This window comes from Bufo gargarizans, chromosome 1, assembly GCF_014858855.1.
Source record: "Bufo gargarizans isolate SCDJY-AF-19 chromosome 1, ASM1485885v1, whole genome shotgun sequence".
NCBI lineage: Eukaryota > Metazoa > Chordata > Amphibia > Anura > Bufonidae > Bufo > Bufo gargarizans.
The window spans coordinates 569,353,100-569,379,275 of NC_058080.1; the positions used below are offsets into that span (position 1 = coordinate 569,353,100).

The 26,176-nt window shown below is 46.7% G+C and overlaps 1 protein-coding gene across 2 annotated transcripts in view; it reads left to right on the forward strand.

Moving 5' to 3' along the window:
* DHX37 (DEAH-box helicase 37) overlaps window positions 1–23,483 on the forward strand; it is a 63,888-nt gene extending 40,405 nt beyond the window's left edge. For both annotated transcript variants that reach the window (XM_044275650.1, XM_044275651.1), the window contains exons 17-28: window positions 3,054–3,165; window positions 3,405–3,511; window positions 3,984–4,172; window positions 4,958–5,082; window positions 5,777–5,893; window positions 5,966–6,138; window positions 7,603–7,717; window positions 8,044–8,181; window positions 15,319–15,413; window positions 18,492–18,565; window positions 19,311–19,408; window positions 23,134–23,483. In XM_044275650.1, the coding sequence (XP_044131585.1) occupies window positions 3,054–3,165; window positions 3,405–3,511; window positions 3,984–4,172; window positions 4,958–5,082; window positions 5,777–5,893; window positions 5,966–6,138; window positions 7,603–7,717; window positions 8,044–8,181; window positions 15,319–15,413; window positions 18,492–18,565; window positions 19,311–19,408; window positions 23,134–23,216 (1,426 nt within the window). In that variant the 3' untranslated portion in view covers window positions 23,217–23,483. The remainder of the gene's footprint in view (window positions 1–3,053; window positions 3,166–3,404; window positions 3,512–3,983; window positions 4,173–4,957; window positions 5,083–5,776; window positions 5,894–5,965; window positions 6,139–7,602; window positions 7,718–8,043; window positions 8,182–15,318; window positions 15,414–18,491; window positions 18,566–19,310; window positions 19,409–23,133) is intronic.
* The last annotated feature ends 2,693 nt before the right edge of the window (window positions 23,484–26,176 follow it).

The window sequence follows — 26,176 nt, forward strand, 5'->3', positions numbered from 1 at the left end:
AAATGCAATGAAATTGACTGTTATCCACCTAATTTTTTTCCCCATCCTTATCCACTTTGTTTCAAACCTGTGCCCCTTCAGTTCAGGTCTACATGGAGAGCCAAGGAAGTGTTGTACAGATTTTTGTGGCCCATAGACTGCTTACTACCTTCTCCAACTGGAGCCTGGCAGATCCAATCGAAGCCAAAGCGGGAAAGCTCTTAACTGGATTCTTTTGCTCTTTCATATTAGCACTTGGTGGGGGCCTGAGCACTCAGACCCCACCAGTCAAAACCTCTGACATATCAGATGTTTCCTGAAATAACGTACCCTTTAAGTTCATAACATCCGTGTGTGTCAACATGAGATTTCTCGCTCGTATCATTGGGGGACACGGAAGACCATGGGTATAGCTGCTGCCACTAGGAGGCAACACTAAGCAAAAAAAAAAGTGTTAGCTCCTCCTCTCAGCTATACCCCTCCTGCAGACTCTGAGCTAATCAGGCTACTACTGCGTGAATCCTTCCCAGGGGGAATTTTTGCATTCATCCTTCAACTGAGGCTTACATGACGCATGGGCGGGAGACACTACATTTATGGTTTTCTCCTCATCCCCTTCTTCCATGTGGAGTATCGGCCCTGACATTCCGGCTGTATCTACACAGCATTCCTCCTTCTAGGAGGAGCATGGTGCCTTCTCGCTAGTTCTAATCGTGTCCACATTTCCTTCTTACACGTGGGGTACTTTGCTTATGTTCTGTCATGACACGCTGCGGCTGAGGGGTTTGCTCACTTCTACTGTACGTTAGTACGTTTTCTTTACCTGGTATAACCTACCGATTTGTATAGTGCTGGATTAGCGCCTTGTTCCCTTTATATGTACTGCATTGCCTCTACAATCTACTACGGTGACAGCATTTAGCGTTCCCTCTGTGTGGAGTTTGGGTATGCACTTATTCAGTTTGCATATGTGAGTTGTCTACATGGCTCCCCTCACTGGGTAGAACGGTCGTACTGCCCTTGTTATCACCCCTAAGTGCTGGTTTTCTACTGAGCCACATCGGCTGCTTCTACTTCTCCCCTTCAGCAGGGCGAGTAGTTGCGCTCCCCCACATACTGTTACTGCCTGCTTGGCCAGTGTTCATAGCCATTGGGTTCTCGTATGCCCCCTTTCTGCTGTGTGGTGCAATATTTTTCCTATCTCTGGTTCCTGTCTGCAGCTTCCGATTAGGTCTGCCAGTTCAGGCAGTCTTCTGTGAAGTATCAGACTGCTTCTCTCCTCTCTTGTTCTGGAATTTTTTCTTGTGGGCTATTCTCATGACTTGTTCGTCATGGTCCCGCTGGAGTGTTCTTCTCTCCTGGCAGTCCGGTATGGTGTGTGGGGTCTTTGCCTTCGGGCATCCCTACTTCTTCCACAATGGTGGGGCAAGGTTTGTCACTTTTGTTCTCTCCTGTATTTTCCGCAATCGCTCCATTGCTTTTAGGGACTGTCTTGTCTTCATTCTTTTCCACCTTGTGGATATTCTGTGTGCTCTCCACTTCTTCTTCTAAATCGTGATTTATATTCCCATAGCTGTTATTTCTTCTGCCCAGCCCGAGCCTCTGTGTATTCACCCACTCTCTGGCTGGCCTTCTGGGGAATGGGTCTTCCTGTCCCTTTTCAGGGTTCCTGGTGTGTCTTTCCCCAGCATTTCTGTGCGGGGCTTTATGACCGGCCTTGGATTTGTTCTGTTCTTGTTCCCTCCCCATGATACTGCTCTCATGGTCTTCTGTGTCCCCCAATGATACGAGCAAGAAAATAAAAATTTTTGTGCTTACCTGTAAAATCCTTTTCTCGCTGAGTTCATTGGGGGGGGGGGGGGGGGGGGAACAGCTCCCACCCTGTTTTTGTACATTGCTGGTTCTCCTAGATGGGTCCCTCTGGTTCTTGATGATGACCCATCTCCGTTTTTATTTTTTTTCTTCCTTTATTGTGTTCTGTTGGCTTCTCCTGATTGCTCCTACTGCTTTTGCACAAACTTATTAGCTCAGTGTCTGCAGGAGGGGTATAGCTGAGAGGAGGAGCTACCACCTTTTTTTTTGCCTAGTATCGCCTCCTAGTGGCAACAGCTATACCCTTGGTCTTCTGTGTTCCCCAATGAACTCAGCGAGAAAAGGATTTTACAGGCAAGCACAAAAATCCTATATATTTTTTTCCCTGCATGTCTGCCTTAAATGGGTTTTCTGAGCTTTTAATAAGGATGACCCATCCTCAGGATAGATCATCAATATCAGATTGGGGGTCTGACACCAGGCACCCATGCCAATCAGCTGTATAAGGAGACGGTGCACACTTTGTGCACGTGCCGTCTGTCTTCCTGTTTGCTGCTGCTTTGCCATAGACAGCAGCGAAACCCGGATAACCCCTTTAACTAGGTCTTTTTTCATATTATACCACTAGCATGCTCCCAGTATATTCAGTCATATCCTAACCAGCACCTAAATTTGCTGCCGTTTTAATTTTTTGTAGTAATGCTAATTTCACATCTCCAGTAACCTGATCCAGCAGAGCCTGCTGGAGTTCGTTGCTGGATACTGACATTCACCATTGGATGACATATTGGAATACGTCTGATTTCTGTCATAAGTGGCTGGTTTCGGCCAGACAAAAACAGCCTGCATGCAACAGTTTTTGTCTGGTCGAAACCCAGCACTCATGTCGGAGCGCTGCCTGATCCCATTATAGTCTATGGCAGGGATCAGCAACCTTCGGCACTGCAGCTGTGGTGAAAGTATAACTCCCAGCATGCACACTTAATTAGCTGTGTTAACAACTCCCATAGAAAGAGAATGGAGTATGCTGGGAGTTGTAGTTTCACTACATCTGGAGTGCCGAAGATTGGTGACCACTGGTCTATGGGGTCCAGGGGTGAACAGCAGTGTCTGGTAGTGCCGATCCAGTGAACTCCAGCAGGCTGTTCACTTCCCTATCAGGTTACCAGAGACGTGAACTTAGCCTAATATTTTGGAGAATCAAAGGCCAATAATCCTACTGTTCATATAACTCCCAATTTCCACTTAACTCACACATGTAGGTTGTACTCTTCAGCCGTCTTCAGTGACTTTGAACATTTTTCCCAACCTGAAATAACAAGACGCCCTGTAGAAGATTTAGTTCTTCAGATGAAAGATTTGAACATTGAAAAGGTGAGAGACAAATAGTTGTACTGTATTATGAAGGTAATTAGATTTTTTTCCAGGTAAATGGCTGAACACAGATAATGCTACATATTAACTTGTGTAGCAGAGAACACTAAAGGTTAGCTGTCGGCCAAACGAGCATTTGGCCAACAGCTATCTGAGCTGTATGCCTACACTTACAATAAATGTCCTCCTTGTTGATGGAAATGACATTAGATGTAAATTACCTATTGATTTGATTTCAGGTGGTAAATTTCCCTTTTCCCACGCCACCTTCTACGGATTCTTTGATAGCAGCAGAGGAGTTATTAATTGCTCTTGGAGCATTGGTGGAGCCCCTCAAAACTGGCAGGTATGACCCTAATATTACTGATTCTCAAATTGCAATGATGATACTGATGAGATACACCAATTTATAGTGGTCTACCCTTTTCTCCAGGAACACCACCATTTCAGTTGGCCATGTTTAATATTGCAGCACAGTCCCATTCATTTGAATCTGGTTGCGCTGCAGTAATCATGGTAGTCTGTGGACAATACTAGACCCATTTATACTGATCCCAGACGACCTTATTCAAAGTACTATTGCGGCTACACGGTGGACCGAACCTTCTACTTCTGGCTCCATCCCTTGTTTTGTTTCCAGCATTGGTAGCTGCAAAACAGCTGATCAGTAGAGGTGCCAGGTCTCGGACCCCCACCTATCTCATATTGATGACCTACCCTGATGATGGGTCATCAGTATCAACCCCTGTCAATGTCTATGATCATCTAAATATTAAATGAATCACTGCAAATAATATTAAATATTCATATTCTTACAGACTAACAGTGATGCAGAAAGCGAAGCTTAGTTGTCCAATCACACCCCTAGGAAGGACCATGGCATCCTTTCCAGTTGCACCGCGATACGCTAAAATGCTTGCTCTGGGGAAACAGCACGATTGCTTACCATATGTTATTACTATTGTGGCAGCCATGACTGTTAGAGAGCTGTTTGAAGAGCTTAACAGGTAGGTGACAGATACCTTGACATTCTCCTTCACTGTTGAATCCATATTTAGCACATATATTGTCTCTCTTGATGTAATTACATTATGCCAAGTTCAGTGATTAAATTATTTCAGTAGGTATTATTTTTGTTATTGAGATTTAGTCGTCATTCTGTATCCACTTCAGTATACTATTGTGTGGGCAAAATGAGTCACCAGCTAAGGCCTCATGCACACGACCATTTCGTTTTTTGCGGTCTGCAAACCGCGCATCCGCAAAATAACTGAAGCCGCCCGTGCGCCTTTCGCAATTTGCAGAACAGGTGGCACATCGTAAAAATGACTATTCTTGTCCGCAAAACGAACAAGAATAGGACATGTTATATATTTTCTTTTTTGCGGGGCTACGGAACGGAGCAACGGGTGCGGGCAGCACACGGAGTGCTGTCCGCATCTTTTGCGGCCCCATTGAAGTGAATGGGTCCGCATCCGAGCTGCAAAAACTGCGGCTTGAATGCGGACCAAAACAACGGTCGTGTGCATGAGGCCTAAATGTAATGAGTTGTCTTTAGGGTTGTGGTACATTGTAGGTATTGCTCTTTGCACTGTGCATGTTTAGAAGACTATGCTCTTTATACCTTTTGTATGTATGTTGTCGGGCACTTTGGGTTATGAAGAGCCTTTATTGCTAGTACAGCCATTAGCAGGATGCTGCTTGTAATCCAGTGAAGCCTGCCAACAAGTATGAACTAATTATGTAACACATTTAGTGGAATGTTATATCATTTGTCCTTTTTTGAATTTAGGCCAGCCCTTAATGATGAAGAAAATGTAGTATTAAAAGGCAAGAAGGCCCGAGTGTTGCAGATGCAGAAGATATGGGCAGGACAGGGCCCTGCCCAGAAACTTGGGGATCTTATGGTTATGCTAGGTATGCACTTAGAGGAGAGTTTGGTGTCTAGCAGGATGTTTGTTTCCATTATGTGTTGTGTGACCATATTTCCCCCCAAACTACAAAAAATTATTCTGTAGAACAGTTAGTGAATACTGTGGTCACCACATGAATGTGAGGATGTAAGCACACTGACCTGATGGCGACATTGCCTTTTGTAGGCTATGGCTAAAACATCCACTGCTACCTGTGATAGAGCATTATATGAAAAAAGTATACTTACAGAGTCATTTTTGATACGGATATGGTGCTAGGCTCACATACTGATCTCCCTGTATGAGGCTGGATCGGCACAAAAGAGTATAGATCCAGTGCTGGCACCCACAGGCCTTGTCTGAAAAGTGACTTCCGTGTGAACCACATTGGGCCTGATTTATCAAAGATGTCTAAATGAAAAACTGTCTATGGCAACCTAGTTTTTATTTCTGTACTCTGGTAAAATGAAAGGTGTGCTGTGGTTGCTGTTTGCTTAGACACTTTATGAATCTGCCCCAGTGAGTTTCAAATTAAGAAAGTAAGAAATGTATCAGAAGAATATATATTTTGATTGTGACAAAGAAATAGTTGGATTTGCTATGTGTGAAACTGTATTCTGGATTATTAGTAGTAATAGTTCATAGACATAGTTCAGTTGCAGTACATAATACGTGTTTTGATTGTTTTCCTTTTGCAGGAGCTGTGGGTGCATGTGAATACTCCGGACTAACGCCAACATTTTGTGAACGTAATGGCCTCAGATTTAAAGCCATGATGGAGATAAGACGTTTAAGAGGACAGTTAACCACAGCAGGTAGGGGGCAGTTCAGACTCCTTAGTCATGTGTCATTTTTATAGTCAACTAAGTGTTCTCTCCCATCCACAGTCAATTCCTTGTGCCCCGACGTCTCCATTTTCCTTGACTCCAAGATGCAACCCCCTTCAGAGAGCCAAGTGAATTACCTGAGGCAGATAGTGATGTCTGGTTTGGGTGATCACATAGCTAGACGGATTCGTCCTGAAGAACTTCTTGATGACGCATGGAGGAATGCATATAAGGTGTGCAAACGTTTCCATTGCATTGAAAATCTTATCCAGTGGTTTTGTAAACTTTTTAGCAACATAAACACAATATCACCCGGTATAGCTATCGTGCTGGGTTCAAAATTAGGATTATATGATCGGTCACGTTTAAACCAATAACCCGAACCCCTTCCCCAATAACCCGAAGCTACCTTGACTACCCTGTGGGCCCATTATTCATTGGATGCTTAAGATGTGATAATTTAGTACTAGGTTTCTATTCAAACAAAGCAAAATTCTTGTAAGAAAGAGACAGCTGTGGCTTTCTTTCTATACTTAAAGGAGTATTGCAGTTAGAGAAAGTTATCCCCTATCCACGGAAGGTACACCCGAGGCTATCTATGGCACTCCTATAGAAATGAATGAAGCGGCTGCGTGCGTTTCCGACAAGCCGCTCTGTGTATTTCAGGGGGCTCCACAGGGGTACGAGGCCCCCATTTTCATGAACTGTGAGGGCCCCAGCGGTAGAACCCCCACCGATCTAATAGTTATACCTTGGTTATCCTTTGGATAGGGGATAACTTTCTTTAACCTTAATATCCCCTTAAATTTTATTATCATCATCCAATGATGATTGATCGCCTTTGTTCAGTGTCCACCGTATTTTGGGCCAATTTCTGTTAAAGTGGCTCTGTCACCAGGATCAGCCCTATTAAACCAGACATACTGCCTGGTAGTCATACTGATTAAAACGATGCCTTTCTTTTGTGTATATGCTAAACAGCCGCAGAGAAACGTGTGTTTTATTCATATGCAAATGAGAAGTTGGAGCACCAGGAGGTGGGCTGAATCCTTTGACAGGGGTAGACATGCTGAGGGCGGAGCTGTGTCCTAGCATCTATCATATACACTATGTACTATAGCTTCACCACACTGATGGCTAATATACACATTACTGCTTTATACATAAGCACAATATATCATTATAAAGACACCAGTAATATGTGTTGGCTTATAAGCATAGAAAAAAAACTTGCATCTATATGTGGAAATGCTATAGCTTGAGGTAAGTGCATCATTTTGCATGTAGAGATCCCAGGTTTGAATCCTGGGAGACACAGCCAGTTTTTTTTTTTTTTTTTTCAGATTTTTTTTTTTTACCTTCTAGATTTAACCCATAATCAGACTCTATATTCTTATCATATTGAGAGTAATGTTTTTACGCTAATAAATATTGCTGGTTTCTTTATAATCCTATATTGTGCCTGTGAATAAACCAGTAATAGTTGTCAGGTTTCTAAAAAAAAAAAAAAAAAACACTATTCTAATATAATAAGGCCTTTTATTGTTATTATATGTTATTTATTACAGCATAGCCTTTTATTATGGGCTAAATGAGAGAGAGAAGAAAGATAACAAAAAAAACAAGTTTATGGAAGTCTCTCCCAGGATTCATGTGCTTGAGCGCGTCAATAACAGGATTTTTTTTCTTGTTCCCAGACTCCTCTTCTTGAAGATCCAGTTTTTATCCATCCAAATTCTTCTCTCTTCAAACAACTTCCTGATTTTGTAGTTTTCCAGGAAATTTTGGAAACCACCAAAATGTACATGAAAGGTAATAAGCAGGTTTACCTGGTTAATGGTATGTTTCTATGTTTCTATCTTGTGTAGTTATCATCAAGGGTGCATTCTGCCTTTAATATTTGCTGCTGGAAATATAAGTTGTCAGATGCTTCAAATCAGGTTTGTAAACTTACTGTCGAAAACCTGATCACAGTGACTTTGTATTATTTTGGCTTCATTTTCAAAAGGTCAGAATTGTAAGTGTGAAAGCAGCTGCACTGTTGTTCTGCCTGCTCATTCTTGTGGACCTTTTTTTTTTCTTTTAGTATTGGCTATTTTGAAAATGTAGGAGTCATTTTGAATGTCTTTTGCTTGTAGGTGTTTCCTCGATTGAGTCAGAGTGGATTCCTGCCTTGCTTCCCCAGTATTGTCATTACGGAGACCCGCTGGAAGACCCTCCTCCTTTTTACTGTGAAGCAACAGGAAGAGTGAAGTGTCACAGACAAAGCACCTTCTGTATGTGTATTAGGACATAACTTGAGATCTGTTCTTAGTTCAAAGATAATGCTTAAAGGGTCATTGAGTTTTCATAGAGACATATCAAAAGTTTTGATCGATGGAGGGTCAGAGTTCTGAAACCCTGACCGATCCCTAGAACGAGGATAGAGAATAGCTCTAGAATGGAGGCAGGTCTATGGACTTCTATTGAGCCCCTCTCCTTCAGCGAGGAGACAGAGCGCAATGCGTGAACAAGTCTCTCTCCTCGTTCTAGGTATTGGTCAGAGTCTCAGCGCTAAGATCTACACCAATTAAAACTTTTGATATCTCTGAGACACATCAAACATTTTTGAAAACTCAGTGAGCCTTTAATATCTACATACTGTACTTTTGATGACTGATGATGTCGATCTAAACCTCTATTTCTCGCCCATTTTCCTTGGGGGACACAGACCTTGGGTATAGCTCAGCTCCCTAGGAGGCGTGACACTAAGTAAAACTGTTAAGCCCCTCCTCCATCAGCTATACCCTCAGCCTGGAGATAGAGGCTACCAGTTTTTAGCTTAGTGTCCAAGGGGGCAAGACACTCCCTGCTACTGCAGGGCTGTTTTCTCCTTGTTATTTTTACTTTTTCTTCTAATTTTGTTATTTTATTTTTTCCTAGGGATACCAGAGACGCATTAGACCTCTCTGCTCTCCCGGGGTTGAGCTGCGCCAGTGCCAACTTATCTGCACTGCTGCCTCCCCCACAGAAGCAATAGGAGGATCTGGGCAGCAATGGCTCCCCTACATCCCGCCAGCTAGGGGGTCGCCCGCACGCCAAGCCCCTCTTCCAGCTTCCTGCCACTGCGGTGCCAGTGGCTGAAGGGGCGACCCTGCTGGAAAGGACTGAGGGTGAAGACGTCGGACGGTGAGATGGCTATTCCAGCCCATACCCCGTCCCTATCTGCAGCATCTACCCCTCTGGGTAAGGGGGGCACCCGTGGTCGCTCATTCTGAGCGCTCATCTGCAGGACAATGCAGCACAGCAGCATCCTCAGCACCCCCACGCCGTTCCCCCCCACGCTGCTATCTTTCTCTCCCCCCCCCCCCCCCCCCCCCCTCATTCGGGGCTGACTCCATTTTTTCTCTTCTCTCTCTCCCCCTTCCCGCCGAGACCGGGGGGCGGGGCTTAGCGGTCCCGGCAGGGGGCGGGGCTTACGCGCGCGTCATTTTGGGGGCGGAGCTACGTTCTCCTTCACAGGAGACATTTCAAGCGCTGGAGGGGGCGGAGCTTGTTCCCCGCGCTTTCTGCTGAGGTTTCCCGCGCTTCCTCACTCCTGACAGGAAGCTGGGACACGGTGGGGGACTCTAACCTCCTGTGTACATCGCTCGGCTTCTGTGGGCGCTCTCTGCTGCTCACTGCTGTTCATTGCTTCTCTGCTGCTGCTGATCTGGGCCATCTCCTGACGTTCTTCTGAGGCACTGGTAGGACAGTTAACCCTCTCCTAACCCTCCTGGTCATAGCTGCTATAACCCTTTGTGGTCTCTATATTAGAGTACAACCACACTTCAGCATGTCAGATCCCACAGGTGCCCCCAAACCCTGGTACCATGCCTGTACCGCCTGTAAGGAACTTTTTCCGCGTGGGCAATCTGAGCCGCATTGCCTTGCATGTCAGGCCCCGGTGCAGGGCCCGCTTCCCGCTGCGCCCCCCGGTGCCTCTGAACCCCCTGACTGGGCTAGGTCTCTGTCTCAGGCGGTGGAAAGCCTTACACACGTAGTGGGCCATCTCGTGGATAGACCGCCTCTCCCGCAGGCTGCCACAATCCCTGTCGCACCCGCTGGGACTACCGTTTCTGCCGCCCCCACTGGTTCCCTGCCTCCCAGCGAATCTTCCAGGGCCCGGCATACTCAGAAACGTTCAAGGGTTGAGCGCACATCTTCTCCAGATGCTTCGCTCTCTCCGCCATGCGTGCGAGCTCAGTCAAGTCTATCCTCTCAAAGGGATACGCTTTCTGAGGGAGAACTGGCGGATTCGGAGGTGGACATGGACTCAGAGCTTCCGTCCAAATTGGCGTCCGCGGTGGGGCATCTTGTCACTAGCATCCGTGATACCTTTCAGCTACACGATGACCCCCCCAGCTCTGAACAGGCCGGCGTGTCCTTTCTCCGCCCCAAACAGGCCTCCAAGGTTTTTCCCATACACGCTGATTTTTCTTCTGTGGTATCCAAGGCTTGGACTCGGCCTAACGTCCGCTTTATTACACCCAAAAAGCTGGACATTTGTTATCCCTTTCCAGCGGATTCTGTGACCACGTGGACATCCCCGCCTAAGGTTGATCCTCCCGTGGCTCGCCTGTCCAAAAGCACTACTATTCCTGTACAGGACGGATCTTCCCTCCAGTCTGTTGAGGACCGTCGTACGGAATCCCTCTCCAAGGCCATATTTACTGCCTCTGGTTCGGCCCTTAGACCGGTCTTTGCCTCCGCCTGGGTTGGCAAAGCGGTCTCTGAATGGGGTTTGCAACTGGAACGGGAGTTAGGGTCGGTCGTCCCTGTTCAGGACCTCCGTTCCTTAGCCCAACTAATTGTTCAGGCCGGAAAATTCGTCTGTGAGGCCTCCCTTGATGCGGGTGCCCTCATTGCCCGTTCCTCTGCCCTGGCAGTTTCTGTCAGGAGGGAACTCTGGCTGAAGGTTTGGGCGGCGGACGCCGCTTCCAAACGCTCTTTGGCCGGCCTACCATTCACGGGTTCCCGCCTGTTCGGAACCCGTCTGGACGAACTTATATCAGAGGCCACGGGTGGGAAGAGTACTCACCTCCCCCAGTCCAGGCCAATGGGCGCCCCCCGTGGTCGCGCTGGTTCGTCCCGTTTTCGGTCCTTTCGCAAGCCCACCGGGTCTAGACCCGCGGCCAGTTCTTCTTCCTCTGGCCCAGCCCAGGATAGACGCAAGAAGCCGTTTTTTCGGACGCAACCTACCTGGCGCAAGTCCCAGCCTGCACGGGCTCCCACAGGCCAGCAGCCCTCTGCCTGAAGGTGCGGCCCCACCCACCCGGGTGGGGGGCCGCCTTCTCCTATTCAGGAACGTATGGCGGGCCCACATCTCAGACGCATGGGCGCTCGAGATTGTATCTTGCGGATACAAAATCGAATTTGCGTCCATTCCGCCAGACCGTTTCTTCCGATCCCGTCCTCCGCGAGATCCCGTACGAGTGGCCGCCTTCTTCGCGGCCATTCACTCTCTAATGGACAAGGGTGTCGTCGCCCCCGTGCCTCCGACGGAAAGGTTCAGGGGGTTCTACTCGAACCTCTTTGTGGTTCCCAAGAAGGAAGGCTCAGTGCGTCCGATCTTGGACCTAAAACGCCTGAACCGTTTTCTCCGACTGCAGAGATTCCGGATGGAGTCTCTCAGGTCCGCAGTGGCCTCCCTGGAAAGAGGGGATTTCATGGCCTCAATCGACATTCAGGATGCATACCTCCACGTTCCGGTTGCTCCATGTCATCACCGCTTCCTGCGCTTCGCGGTGGGGGACGATCATTTCCAATTCGTCGCCCTTCCCTTTGGTCTGGCGACGGCTCCTCGAGTGTTCACCAAGGTCCTGGCCCCTGTCTTGGCCCTTCTACGTTCAAGAAGTGTTTTTCTTCTCCCATACTTGGACGACATCCTGGTCAAGGCACCCTCCTTCTCTCAGACATCCCGCAGTGTGGAACTCACTCTGGAGACCCTGACGCGGTTCGGTTGGATTATCAACCACCCCAAATCTTCCCTTACCCCCTCCAGACGGCTGATCTTCCTGGGGATGCTCCTGGATACAGAGTTGGCGGAGGTCCGCCTTCCGTCGGACAAGCGTCTGGCCCTTCGCGGGTCGGTTCGCAGTCTCCTCCGTCATCACCGCCCTTCCCTCAGATCCAGCATGCGGTTGTTGGGAAAGATGGTTGCCTGTTTCGAAGCGGTGCCGTTCGCACAATTCCGATCCCGCACCTTTCAGAGGGCAATTCTGTCGGCCTGGGACAAATCACCGAGGAGTCTGGACAGGACCTTTCTTCTGCCTCCCCTGGCTCGGACTTCCCTCGGCTGGTGGTTGCATATCCCTCTAAGGGGGAAGTCCTTCCTTCCACTGAACTGGCTGGTGATTACCACAGATGCCAGCTTACGGGGGTGGGGGTGGGGGGTGGGTTTCCCTCCCCGGTCCGTCCAGGGCGTTTGGTCTCTATCGGAGTCCAGACTTCCAATCAATATTCTGGAACTGAGGGCGATTCTTCTGTCCCTCAGACACTGGACCCATCTGCTGAGGGGCCACCCTGTTCGGATCCAATCGGACAATGCCACGGCTGTGGCATACATAAACCATCAGGGAGGCAGCGCTGCAGCGATGCAAGAGGTGACCCTCATTCTCCTCTGGGCGGAGACGCACGTGCCGGCCTTATCTGCGATTTACATCCCGGGGGTGGACAACTGGGCGGCGGATTTCCTCAGCCGGTCCACCATCGACCCGGGAGAATGGTCCCTGCACCCAGAGGTGTTCGAAGCCCTTTGTCTTCGCTGGGGTCGCCCCGACGTGGACCTCATGGCCTCCAAATTCAACCACAAGGTCCCCCTATACCTGGCCAGGGCACGGGACCCGAAGGCATACGGCGCCGACGCGCTCGTCCTTCCGTGGCGCGAATTCTCCCTTCTGTACGTCTTTCCTCCTTTTCCCCTCCTGCCACGGGTTCTTCGGAGGATCGCGGCAGAGGGCGTCCCCGCGATTCTAATCGCCCCGGATTGGCCCCGCCGGTCTTGGTACGCCGACCTAATGTTGCTGTTGGCAGACGCACCGTGGCCACTGCCCTCCAGGGAAGACCTTCTCTCTCAGGGACCGATCTTCCACGAGCATTTAGGCTCGCTACGTTTGACGGCGTGGCGATTGAGACCGCCGTCTTAACGCGACGGGGTTTCTCCGCGGACGTAGTCCGCACCATGATCCGGGCTCGTAAGCCCGTATCCTCTAGGATCTACTATCGGGTTTGGAGGTCCTATCTGGGGTTCTGTGAGTCCCGGAGCATCCCACCTCTCCGGTTTTCTCTTCCCACAATCCTGTCCTTCCTCCAGTCGGGTCTGGACCTGGGGCTGTGCCTCAGTTCTCTGAAGGGTCAGATTTCGGAGCTGTCTATTCTTCTCCAGCGTCCCCTGGCCCCTCTAGGGCCAATTAAGACCTTCTTACAAGGGGTGGCTCACTCTGTTCCGCCGTACCGCCCTCCAGTTCCTTCCTGGGACCTGAATGTGGTGCTCTCGGCGCTCCAATCAGCCCCCTTCGAGCCTTTACGGGAGGTCTCCCTTCGCCTTCTGTCCTGCAAGGTCATCTTTCTTGTGGCCGTCACGTCTCTCCGACGGGTGTCGGAGTTAGCGGCTCTTTCTTGCTCCGAACCTTTCCTGATCTTCCACCAGGATAAAGTTGTGCTTCGGCCTGTCCCCCGACTTTCCTGCCAAAGGTGGTCTCCGCCTTTCACATCAATGAGGACATCGTCCTTCCGTCGCTCTGTCCCTCTCCTTCCCACCCCAGAGAACGGGAACTGCACCGTCTGGATGTGGTCAGGGCGTTGAGGATTTACTTGGAGGTCACCGGGTCCTTTCGGCGCACGGACTCCCTGTTTGTGGTTCCGGAGGGTTCGCGCAGAGGGTTGGCGGTCTCCAAGGTGGCTATTGCCCGTTTCATTAAACTGGCGGTGTCTGAGGCTTATCGAGCCAAGGGCAGACCTCCGCCTTTCGGCGTCACTGCTCATTCCACCAGAGCAGTCGGAGCTTCCTGGGCGCAGAGGCATCGGGCCTCGGCTGAACAGTTGTGCAAAGCAGCCACTTGGTCCTCTCTGCACACTTTCACAAAGTTCTATAGGGTGCATACGCATCCATCAGCGGATGCTGCTTTGGGCCGCCTGGTTTTGCAGGCAGCGGTTTCCTGATGCTCTGGTGGTGTTCCGCCTTGGGTTTGTGGTCCCTCCCTTCTTGGACTGCTCTTGAACGTCCCAAGGTCTGTGTCCCCCAAGGAAAATGGGCGAGAAAAGGAGATTTTTTGTATAACTTACCAGTTAAATCTCTTTCTCGCTCTTCCTTGGGGGACACAGCACCCACCCTTCTGTGTTTGGTTACAGGGTTATGGTCTGGCGCCCCGTTGGGTTGCTGGCTGGTTGTTTCCGTTATTGGTTGTTATCCTTTCACTACTTGGACACGCAACTGGTAGCCTCTATCTCCAGGCTGAGGGTATAGCTGATGGAGGAGGGGCTTAACAGTTTTACTTAGTGTCACGCCTCCTAGGGAGCTGAGCTATACCCAAGGTCTGTGTCCCCCAAGGAAGAGCGAGAAAGAGATTTAACTGGTAAGTTATACAAAAAATCTCCTTTTTACTACTTCTGCCGCAGCAGCAACAACTCTCCAAGTGTGCAGGTTTTTTTTTTTGTGAGGGTTATTTTTATTTTTTTTGTTTACCAGACTGAAAGTGGACATACCTATTAGGCCTCTTGCACACAAACGTTTTTTTTTTCCCCCTGTTTACGTTCCGTTTTTTTGCGTTCCGTATACAGAACCATTCATTTCAATGGATCCGCCCCCCCAAAAAAACGGAAGGTACTCCATATGCCTTCCGTTTCCATATATATGTCCGTTGTTCCGTTCAAAGATAGAACATGTCCTATTATTGTCCGCATACCTGACAAGGATAGTACTGTTCTATCAGGGGCCAGCTGTTCCGTTCCACAAAAACTGAATGCACACGGACATCATCCGTATTTTTTGCAGAGCCGTTTTTTGGAGACCGCAAAATACTGAAAAAGCCATACGGTCATGTAGAAGTGGCCTTAGACTAATGTCAGCTGAACCCCCGGATCATATAATGTGTATTAGATGTTCAACTTATGTTCATGCGGCAGATTTTGGATGGGGGGAGAAAGTATCAGGCATGTTGAATTAAACATCCCAATCCTTTGATAAGGCACCATCAGAGGTGTCTGGCAGCAGCTTATTCCCATTATCATTTGCCACTTTGAGAAAGACAGTGTGGGCATTGTTATTTCAGAGTATAATTGTTGTTCACCTTTCCTTGAGTTACAGTCATGTGAACCAGGCTTTAGTAGATTCTCGTATATCATTTATATGTGCTTCTTAGTGACTCTTGAATTTGTAATTTTTTCTACCTCAGATCGTGTTGGATGGCAGCTGGCTGCTGTGGAGGTTGATTACCCAGAAGGTTTAGAGCGCTACAAGTATTTTGCAAAGTTTTTACTAGAAGGAAAGGTATTAAAATGTAGTTCTTTATTTGTCCACCCTGTGCTTAATTACATACTCTAAATCAGGGGGCCGATCAGCTGTGTATCTAACTGGAACACCGCATGCCGCTGGATTTAGGGTGGTTTCACACTATCGTTCTATTTTCTGTTTCAGCAATCTGTTTAAATATGATTAAAACGGAAAATAACGGAATTGGCCAAACGAAAAGCATTCTGTTTTGATTTGCCATAATAGAAGTCTATGAAGAAATAATAATAGAAGAAAAAAATGGAAAACTGCATTCTGTCACGGTTCCGTTATTTAGGATGGAAACAAAAGTCCTGTCGACAGGATTTATTTATTTTTTGCATTCTATTTTACCGATTCCATTATTTTTCGTTTTAATGACATTTAAACGGATTGCTGAAACGGAAAATAGAACATAGTGTGAAACCATCCTTAAGCTCCAGCATTCACGCATGAGCTGGTCGACTCCCCCCCACTTTCAGAGCTTAGTAACCAGCGTAGAAGAAAGAAGCGATTTGTTATCACTTCTGCCTTCTCAGAGTGAGCGCTGTGTAGTGAATAGAGAAAGCGGCTAAGGCACTTCCTGTATTGGACCCAGTTTCAATGACCTCTTGGGGGACATATTATGTGGCAAAAATATATAAAAAAATAAGAAATTAATGGTAAAAAAATAGAATATAATAAAACACAAATAAAAGATAATTAATAATAAAAAGGCAAAAAAAATTATAAAATGGTGGTGTCCTCCAGACCAGAGGTATTTTAATGACCCCTTGGGTGTAAAATAAAAATGATATATAAAAAAAAAAAATGATATATATAAAAAAAAAAAAGAGAACCCATGCCAACCTGTTGTCATAAACAGTGAACTCATTTTGGTGTCAGTTTGCATATTTAAAGAATAAAGAACTACATTTTCAAAAAACAAATGACAACATTTTTTGCACAGTTTTCCTCAAATCCAATTTAAAAAAAAAGATAAAATATATATTAATAAGCCGTATGTGTCATCTAAAAAATGTTGCAAAAAAAAAAAAAAGTTACAACTGTTTAAAGAGGACCTTTCACTAGTTTACTAACCAAAAACTAACTATATCTGTGGGCAGAGCAGCGCCCAGGGGTCCCCCTGCACTTACTAGTATGCCTGGGCGCCGCTCGGTTCGCCCGGTATAGGCTCCGGTGTCTGCAGCTCCGTCTGTTGTACTGGACTGATTTTTTGTATAAGGCGTGTCCCTTGCTGCAGCGCTGGCCAATCGCAGCTCACAGCTCATAGCCCAGACATACTAGTAAATGCAGGGGGACCCTCTGCCCACAGATATAGTTAGTTTTTAGTTTGTAAACTAGTGAAAGGTCCTCTTTAAAGCCAGCATGTGCACTAATCACAAAATAGTTTCTTTTTTTTAATCAAATCTTTTTTATTGTTACATATAAGGTAAAATTATGAAACAATATTCACGTGACTTTGTCTGTTTCCAGATCACACCATTACACTACAGCGTATAAGTACATGGTAGCATAAAGACATAAAAATATCTCTATTACATGTGTACATATTATTTCAAAAGGCAAGCAAGAATACTCCTGTAACCTCCCCCCCCCCCCCCCCCATCCCAACCCACCCAAACATATAATTAACTGGAATGCCTGGTTGTCGCTCATTCAGGTTTCTTAAAAAAATCATACAACTATAGGGCTATGCGCCTGCCAATCGCCCCAAATTTTATCGAACTTTTGAGGGCATCCTCTCTTAGTGAAAACTCTTTTCTCTGCCATCAACATATCATGAACCTTCCTTACAAATTCGCCTAGTGCTGGTGGGTTACTCTGAATCCAGTGTAGCGCCACTAATTTCCTGGCAACATACAACAGTCTACCTATAGCAATTTTAGCAAATTCCCAATATTCCCAGAGACATATCCCAATATACATACTTTCGGGTCACTTTGCACCCTTAACTCCATATGCTGGTGTATCAAGTCTAATATCTCTTCCCAGTAGCGTGCAATAACTGGGCAAGACCAAAGCATATGCAGTAAGTCCACAGGCTCTTCCGAACACCTAGGACACTTTGCATCCGCCCTACATCCAACCCTATGCAAAAACACCGGTGTTTTATACACTCTGTGTAGGATAAAGAGTTGCGACAACTTGCCCTGCTCACTCAGGGACTCCTTTGGCACTGCTTCCAGTATATCAGCCCATTGATCTTTCGGAATCTCTCCTACATCTCTTTCCTATTTACTCATCCTCGACAATGGAAAAGCAGCGAGGAATTTTTCCAACAACAAAGCATACACTTGGGATATCAAACCTCTCCTGCTTTGGGATATCAAACCTCTCCTGCTACCTCCCATCAAAATCAACTTTTGAACTGCCTCCACTTTAGCTACTAAGCAGCCAGTCCTTATAGTGGTCTCATACGCACACAAAATAGTTTCTAGTCATTAAGGCCTTTTTTTTTAAATCAGGTGAGCGCTGATTTATGAATAGGAGGCATAATGGAAGGAAATGTTGCCTCTTAAAGTAGTTTTGTCACTTCAGCAAATAGCATTTATCATGTAGAGAAAGTTAATACAAGGTACTTACTAATGTATTGTGATTGTCCATATTGCTTCCTTTGCTGGCTGGATTCATTTTTTTATTCTGTTATACACTGCTCGTTTCCAGGGTTATGACCACCCTGCAATACATCAGTGGTGGTCGTGCTTGCACACTGTAGAAAAAAGCTCCAGCCTATGTGAGCTCTAAAGGTCCCGGCCACCAGAGAGATCGGCACTTTTTCCTATAGTGTGCAAACACGGCCACCGCTGATGGATTACAGGGGGTGGTCGTAACCATGGAAACGAGCAGTGTATAATGTGCTGGAAAAATTAATCAAGCCAGCAAAGGAGTCAATATGGATAAACAGAATACATTAGTAAGTTCCTTGTATTGCCTTTCTCCACATGATAAATGCCACTTGCTGAAGTGACACAACCCCTTGACCCCTTGAAATAGAGCAATGTGACAATGCGACCCCTAAACCAGAAATTGTTGTGCACCCGTGCTCCAAATAATCCACTTTTGTTTTTATTTCAGGTGATCAAAAAACTGGGCTCCTACAACCGTATTTTACTATCAAGCCCTGTGACAATGCTTAAAACGTGGGCCAAGTGAGTCACTGAACTGCAATCATTGCTATGGTGTTAGTGCGTTTTGGCTTTAGAATGGGTTCTGTCATTAGAAACGTTGCACTTGACAGTTGAACATCAGGGTCCCATCTTCCTAGGTGCCCACTTGCTTGAGAAAATTGATGTTTTATAATATGCAATTGAGCACCTCGGAGCAATGAAAGGTGAGGGCCAATGAGCGGAGCCTCTGGGAGCAACGAGGTGCAACAGCACCTCCCTTGTTGCTCCTAGGGGATTATTTTTACATCAGTTTTCTTAAGAATGCGTGCACCTAGGAATATGGAACCAAGCGTCCAAGACAATGATGTCAAGCGCACATGTCTCCGCTGAGATGGTTTTATTTAGACAGATCTGATGACAGAACCCTTTTAATATGTCATCATGCTAATTAATTTGACCCCCTGATGATTAGCTGATTACATGCTAGAATTCTCAGTGATTTAGCTGTAACCCATCGCTGTAACCTGTGAGGGGAACGTATTCAGTTTCTCTGCAGCACCACTACGTTGTCTCCAAAATGTGCTGCAGCTTTCCGCCTCACCCCAGTCCCAAGTCAACGGTGCAGCCACAACTTTATTTGTGGCAATCATTCTGTTACCACGTGTAGAAGCAGTGGCTGAGGTTGCCACATAGGGGTCCTCTTATTAGGAAGTGCAGGCAATCGTATATTTGTTATGCCGTTGTTCTGTGTTGGTCATTTTAACGTGAAATCTTATATTCTTCACAGGCTTCAGCCTAGAACAGAAATTTTATTGAAAGCCTTGGTTTCTGAAAAGGCAGACAATCTGTCCTCGTTACTTGCAGCCTGGAAAAATGACCCCAAGTGTAAGTTTTGTTATTGTATTGTCGTTGATTCTTCTTTTACAACTGTTTTCTGTTCCAGGATGTGTTTGTATCGACATTATAAAGGTGCCTTCCACATGGGACGGGAAAATATACGTTTAAAATTCAGTGACAAATCTGTGTCAAAGTCTGCATGTTTTACTAGAGTTGTTGCGAATTTTTGATTCGATTTCGATACCATAAAAAAGTATTGCGATATTCGATACCACGCGGAAAAAAAATAAACCAAAAAAGCCACGTGCATTCCGCCTTTTAAAAAAATGGCGAATCACAGTTTTTATGTATTTTTTTCTGTTCCGGCGTTCACCGCATAGATTTTTTCTATTTTAATAGTTTGGACTTTTCGTACGTGGTGATTTATATGTAATTTACACTTAAAATGGTGGGGTTTTTTGTTTAACTTTTTTTTTTTTTTTTTTTTTTTTTTTTTATAACCATTTAGGGACTAGAACCTGGGATTTATTTTTCATCCCTTGTCCTATTCACCCTGATAGAGCTCTATCACCCTGATAGAGCTCTATCACCCTGATAGAGCTCTATCACCCTGATAGAGCTCTATCACCCTGATAGAGCTCTATCACCCTGATAGAGCTCTATCACCCTGATAGAGCTCTATCACCCTGATAGAGCTCTATCACCCTGATAGAGCTCTATCACCCTGATAGAGCTCTATCACCCTGATAGAGCTCTATCACCCTGATAGAGCTCTATCACCCTGATAGAGCTCTATCAGGGTGAATAGGACTTCACACTGTCCCTGCTGCTCTGTGCTTTGTGCACACAGCATCAGGGATGTTACCATGGCAGCCAGGGCTTCAGTAGTGTCCTGGCTGCCATGGTAAGCGATCGGAGCCCCAGGCTTACACTGCTGGGGCTCCGATCAGAAGCTGCCACTGCACCACCAATGAGGAGGGGAGAGGGGATCCTGTGGCCATTACCACCAATGATTTTAATACTGAGGGGGGGGGGGGGTGCTGCGCCACCAATGCTTCTAATACTGGGGGCGGGCGCACTGATTAGTACTATCGGAGCGATGGGGAGGAGACATCAGCTTCTCTCCTGGGCGTTCCTTCTCCCTGAGCTGCGATTGGACAGCGCTACAGCCAGGGAGAAGTAACGCCCACTAGAGAAGCTGATGTCTCCTCCCCATCGCTCTGATAGTAGTAATTAGCATACGGAGCAGGAGACTTTAACGGGGGCACAGCGGGCGAACGGAGTGGCGCCCAGGAATAATGATAGGTGCAGGGAGAGCCCTTGGCCCGCTCTACATGTCCTGCTAACTTAAAGTCCGACCCATTAAAGGTCCTCCTATCATTGCGTGCACAGTGCACCCGCCCCTCTCTCCCCCCATTGGTGGCAGCGGCACAGGGGGAGGGAGAGACTGCTTCCTTCTCCCTTGTGCTGCTGAGGGAACATGAGCGCGCTCACAGCAGTGCGCTTATGTTCTGTGATACTAGACTGCGCAGTAGAGCAGGCTAGTATCGAAAAAATGGTAATCCTGGTATCGTATCGATACCGGGACAAAAGTATCGATTGGAAATCGAAATTTCGATACCCGCAACAACCCTATGTTTTACACGTGGATTTTGTCAGTTTTTTATCACAGCTTTAACGCTAATTTCACCAAGTGAAAATCTGCCGAAAGAATAGACATTCTATGGGTTTAAAGCACATCTTATGTCTCGGTGCTTATGCAGCTGTTTTTCCTCCGCGTGTGGATGAGATTTAGAGAAGTTTCCGTACATGAGGACATCGCCTTAATCTACTAAGCTAAATTCCCCATTATAGTAATTGCATGGATCACAAGAAGCCTTTATAAGCTAGGATTCTTGTATTTAAATAGTGGTCTTCAGTCTGTGGCTCTGTTAAGAAGGGTGCTTTTGCATTGTCTGTTTGCCTTATGTGCCTGAAAAGCTCCCAAGCTATACATTACTTGTCTCTGTAGGCCCCCATTCACCTTGTCACTGGGTGTCTCAAATGAGACATAGGCTCCAGTGTCGGGGTAGGCAACCTCCGGCTCCCAGCTGTTGTGAAACTACACTCCCAGTATGCATAATTGCTCTGCTCTAAGAACTCTCATAGAAATGAATGGAGCATGCTGGGAATTGTAGTTTCACAACAGCTGGGAGCCGGAGGTTGCTTACCCCTGATAGTGATATGCCACCTATCTCTGGGACCTGCACCTGTATCCAGAACGGGACCCACCAAAGTGAGCAGAAAATAGCCGTTCTCTTTTTCTATGGGAGTTCTGAAAATAGGCAATCAGCTTGGTCATTTCCCTCAGTTCCAAAGTCAGTGTAGCGTTGGCTGTGCTTGCGCAGTGCGCTCTCCATTCATTTCTATGGGACTTATGAAAATAACCCAACCTGTTTTTTCAGAGCTCCCATAGTAATTAATGCAGGGCCAGCACGGATGGATGGTGCACTCTCCTTTATTTTTTAGAGATGGATGCGGGGCTCAGAGGTGGGACCCGCACCCATCACACTTTATTGGAATATCCTAGCAATATGCCATCAAAGTCCCAGATGGCACAACCCCTTCAAAGGCTAGGTACAGCTTTGTTGGCATTTGTTTTATTATTGTATTGTGCATTTTTTCAATTGGTCTTTATTAAACATTTTGAGCCCATTTCTTTGTGCAGTCTTTAGATTCTCTAGCAGCAGGATCTGTAGTTTTACCCTTTCCGTCAGGCAGCAAAGAATGAGGCTTAAATAAGTGTTTATGACCATTTTAATAAATTAAAGATCAGGTTTATTAGATGACCGGCACAAAGTAATAAGTACGATTCGCACAGCTAGACAGTTAACCCTTTGTGACAGAACGGGTCAATATTTTTAATAAAGATCAATCGAGGACATGGTTTTTAGCCCAAATTTAGTCAAATGCAATCCTAAAAATAAATTGCCCCCGAAGATGTAAATAACTTTTGGCTTCTTTCACGTGGTCAGTATTTGAAAGCGAAAACCAGTAGTGGAACCAATAGAGAAAAGGTATAATAGACGTTTGTATTCCTCTTCTGTGTTTTGGACCCACTCCTGGTTTTGGCTTACAAATAATGACCATGTGATAGAGGCCTTTAAGCTTTTATTTACAAGCAGAGATTTTCACTGCTGTTGTAGTGCGTATTGTGAAGTTGGACGGTGTGTTGGGGTCCACAGGCATGTACCCTCATTGTGGCTGCAGAGTGCTGCATCCTTTTGGATTTTTTTATAGAAATATATAGGAACACGTTATCTTTGTGCAGCCCTGTAGGTTATGCTATGTTTGCTCTTAGTTCAGGCAGCACTTTCCAGTGCAACTGGAACTATTCCCCAGCCGCTATGTCTACACCATTGCAAACATCTGCCATTTACTTCCATTGTAATAAAAGCTAATTTACACTTTGTGGTTTAGATTTTTTCGGGCTTTCAGTGGCCAGCCAAATGGATAACGATATTTTGGTATGCATCTGGCCAATAGAACTGTGCATATTAAACATAAATGTCGGGGTGTTCCTCGGCATTTATGCCTTATGTGTATGGTTTGAAGGCTTGGCATTGTTTTCAGACCCATGTGGTGGGAAAGCATTGCCGCCATTTTTATGGGTATATGAAACCTTGATCACTAATTTGAAAGTTATAGTGGGTGATGTTAGCATTGGTTGATGGTTCCCTTTTACTCTATTGTTCACACATTCACACACTGAAATGAACTCTTTTCTTCCCCAGACCTCTTACATGCGTTTTGTCAGTGGATTCCAGAAGCTGCACACGCAGACGTCACCAAAGCCTGGCCGCCTGTGTCTTCTTGAAGCCATCAGAAAATATTATCAGATATTGTTTGTTTCCTGAGAAACAGATTGTTCATGTCTCAAGAATCTAAAGGAACGTCTCAAGTGCCTTGAATTATACAGCGATGGCTGCTGTTCTCTCTTCATGTCGTGTGGCTTGCCCTCTCCTTGGCATTTCATACATTGTTACAATGTAACTGAAGTCACGTCTTCCATGAGATCATGTGCTACATATTGTATAATATGTATATAACAAAGTGAAATAAAAAAATAAAATTTTATATCAAATTTGAGGTGTATGATGAATGTATGACAAGATTTATTAGTAGTTGACTTTGTTTTACTAGTTCCTACGAAGGTTTTAGTTCCACATCTAATACATTTTTACATTTATGACTCAGTTTACTAATGCTGGTTTAAAGTGATGCAGCCGATTTATCATTAAGATATGCCAAAATTGCACGTTTGCGACTTTTTCAACCGCATTTATGCAAAACTTTTTGCACAAGTGCCGCTTCTCCTTTGGTCTCGTCACTTTCCTGACAAGTTTTTTTTGGTGTGGAAGAACACTAAAATCTACGCCAGACATGGGACTGCCTCCTGATGCATCTAATATATTATGATGTGAACACCTCGTCATAAATCAGGAGCAGCATACGCCACCGGGCTATGATAGATCTGCTCCATTGTCCCAGAATGACCACTTAATGTGCACGGCTGAGTTTGTATTTAGTGGAGCAAATTTATCAAAAGGGTCTGTCCATAGCAACCAATCACAGTACAGCTTTCAGTTTAAGTAATAAAAGCCGAGCGCTGATTGGTTGCTATGAGCAACAATTTTTAAGATATTATATATATATATATATATATATATATATATATATTAGACAGGAGTCTACTACTCAATACCTAAGAAGTGGGTCGGTTCTCAGTATCTGGAGCCCAGTGTGTGTGGATACAGTCAGTATAATATGATGGGAGCACAAAATATAAAATTAAGCAACATAATGTGGGAGGAGGTCCACGTCTCCTGCCCTGGGAAGATTTTTATTGAGCAAATTATTCTGCATGTTGTGTAAGAATGTATTGTCAAAAAATAAAAGAAATGACTGAGTTTTCTAAAGGCCATGGTTATTTTTCTCGCCCATATTCATTGGGGGACACAGAGACCTTGGGTATAGCTATGTCCTCTAGGAAGCGTTGACACTAGATAAAGCTGTTAGCTCCTCCCCTGGTAGCTATACCCCCTCCAGCCTGGAGAGAGAGCTTCAGTTTTCTCTAGTGTCAATAGGAGGCAAGACCTCCCTGCTCTGCAGGGATCTCCTGAAGATTTTATTTTTTTCCTTCCTTTTCAGATGGGACAACAGTGGTCGCCTCGCCTCCCTGTTCTCCCGGGGTCGAGTTGCGCCAGTGCCGATTCCGCACTGCTGCCTCCCCCACAGAAGACAAAGTGGACCAGGGCAGCCTCGCTCCCCTGCATCCCGCCAGCCAAGGGGTCACCTAGGTCCGCCAAAGAGAAGACCCTCCCGCCATACCAGACGCCTGCCACTCCGGTGCCAGCTGCTGAGGAGGTGACCCTGCTGGATAAGGTGACCTTGAGGGTCCACTTCGGGAGGGTGAAGAGAAGAGGATGAGATAGGTGAGTACATGGGACTAGGTGAGTATGAAGACCTCTTCCCCCTCCCTCCATCTTTGACAGTCTGGGTCGCCCTATGGTTAACGGCCAGGGGGCTTTAATCAACTATGACAAGACCCCTAAAAGAGAGAAGGGGTTAATCCGGCGGGCGCCATGCGACACGCGGTCCCCCTTTCACTTGCCCTCTAGGCCGACTGTTTCCGGCTCTTAGAGGGTTAATGTATCTTCTCTCCGGGCACCTCCGGCGACAGACTGGGCGCAGTCCGTCTCCACTGGCTGCAGTATCCTTTAATTTACTCTTTCGGGAGCAGGCGTCACGCACGCAGCTCCGAAAGGGTTAACGCCCCTGGCTGTTCGCGGACATCTGACCCCTTGCGGTAGTCTCGCGCCGAGGGGCACTTACTTAACATGGACCTCCGGCTGTCACGATTCCGGCCGCGGGGTGAACATCCCGGTCCTCCGGGCGCCGCTGCAAATTTAGGCCCCGGCTTCTCTTGGGGCCTATAGGCTTCCTTCCCCTGTTGTCATCCCGGCCGCGGTGCGGCTTCTCAGGCGGGATGTGTGTCGCGCTCCGCTCCGGGTCCCTCCACTCTCCGGCTGACTTCAGTACAGAGGGGGAGGGTCCGGGGTGGCTGTGCATCGGTACTTTAGGCCCTGGTTTCGCGACCTGCTAGGCCGCGACTCAGAGGGGGAGGGTGGCGGGCTGGCGCGAGTTCTTCCCGCCTAGCTGCCGCTGCCCCGCCCCCATCAGCACCGCCCCTGGACCTAATGTCGTTATTGGTTAACCCTTTCCGGCCAGCCACTTCTGTTGGGCCTGCTCCGGATTATCAGGGGTTGGATGGCCTGGGAAAAATAAAATTGCTTATTGCACTGTTAACCCCTTCCTGCCTCTTATCCACTTGAGGCTAGGCAGACCAGTTTTGAAAAAAAAAAAAAAAAAAAAAAGTTAAATGAAGCTGGAAATAAATGTCTACACTCTGACTGTGCGGCACAAAAATGGGCCCGTGTCCTGCCCCGGACATGTGACGACCTCTCTTACCGTAGTTTCCCACTCCGCCCTCTGGGCCGTTTGGTTGATAATCCTCCACCTGCGTAGTCCAGTGGAGGACCTCTGACAGTTCCCAACCCACCCTCAGGGGAAGCTTGGTTGATTCTTTCCACCGGTGCAATGCAGTTGAGGACCGCTGCAATTACCAATCCACCCTCCGGGGTCATTGGTCATGATTCTCCACCTGCTCAATACAGCGGAGAGCCTCTGGAACTCCCATTCCACCCTCCGGGGTCGTTTGGTTGATAATTCTCCACCTGTTCAATACAGTGGAGAGCCTCCGCAATTCCCAATTCA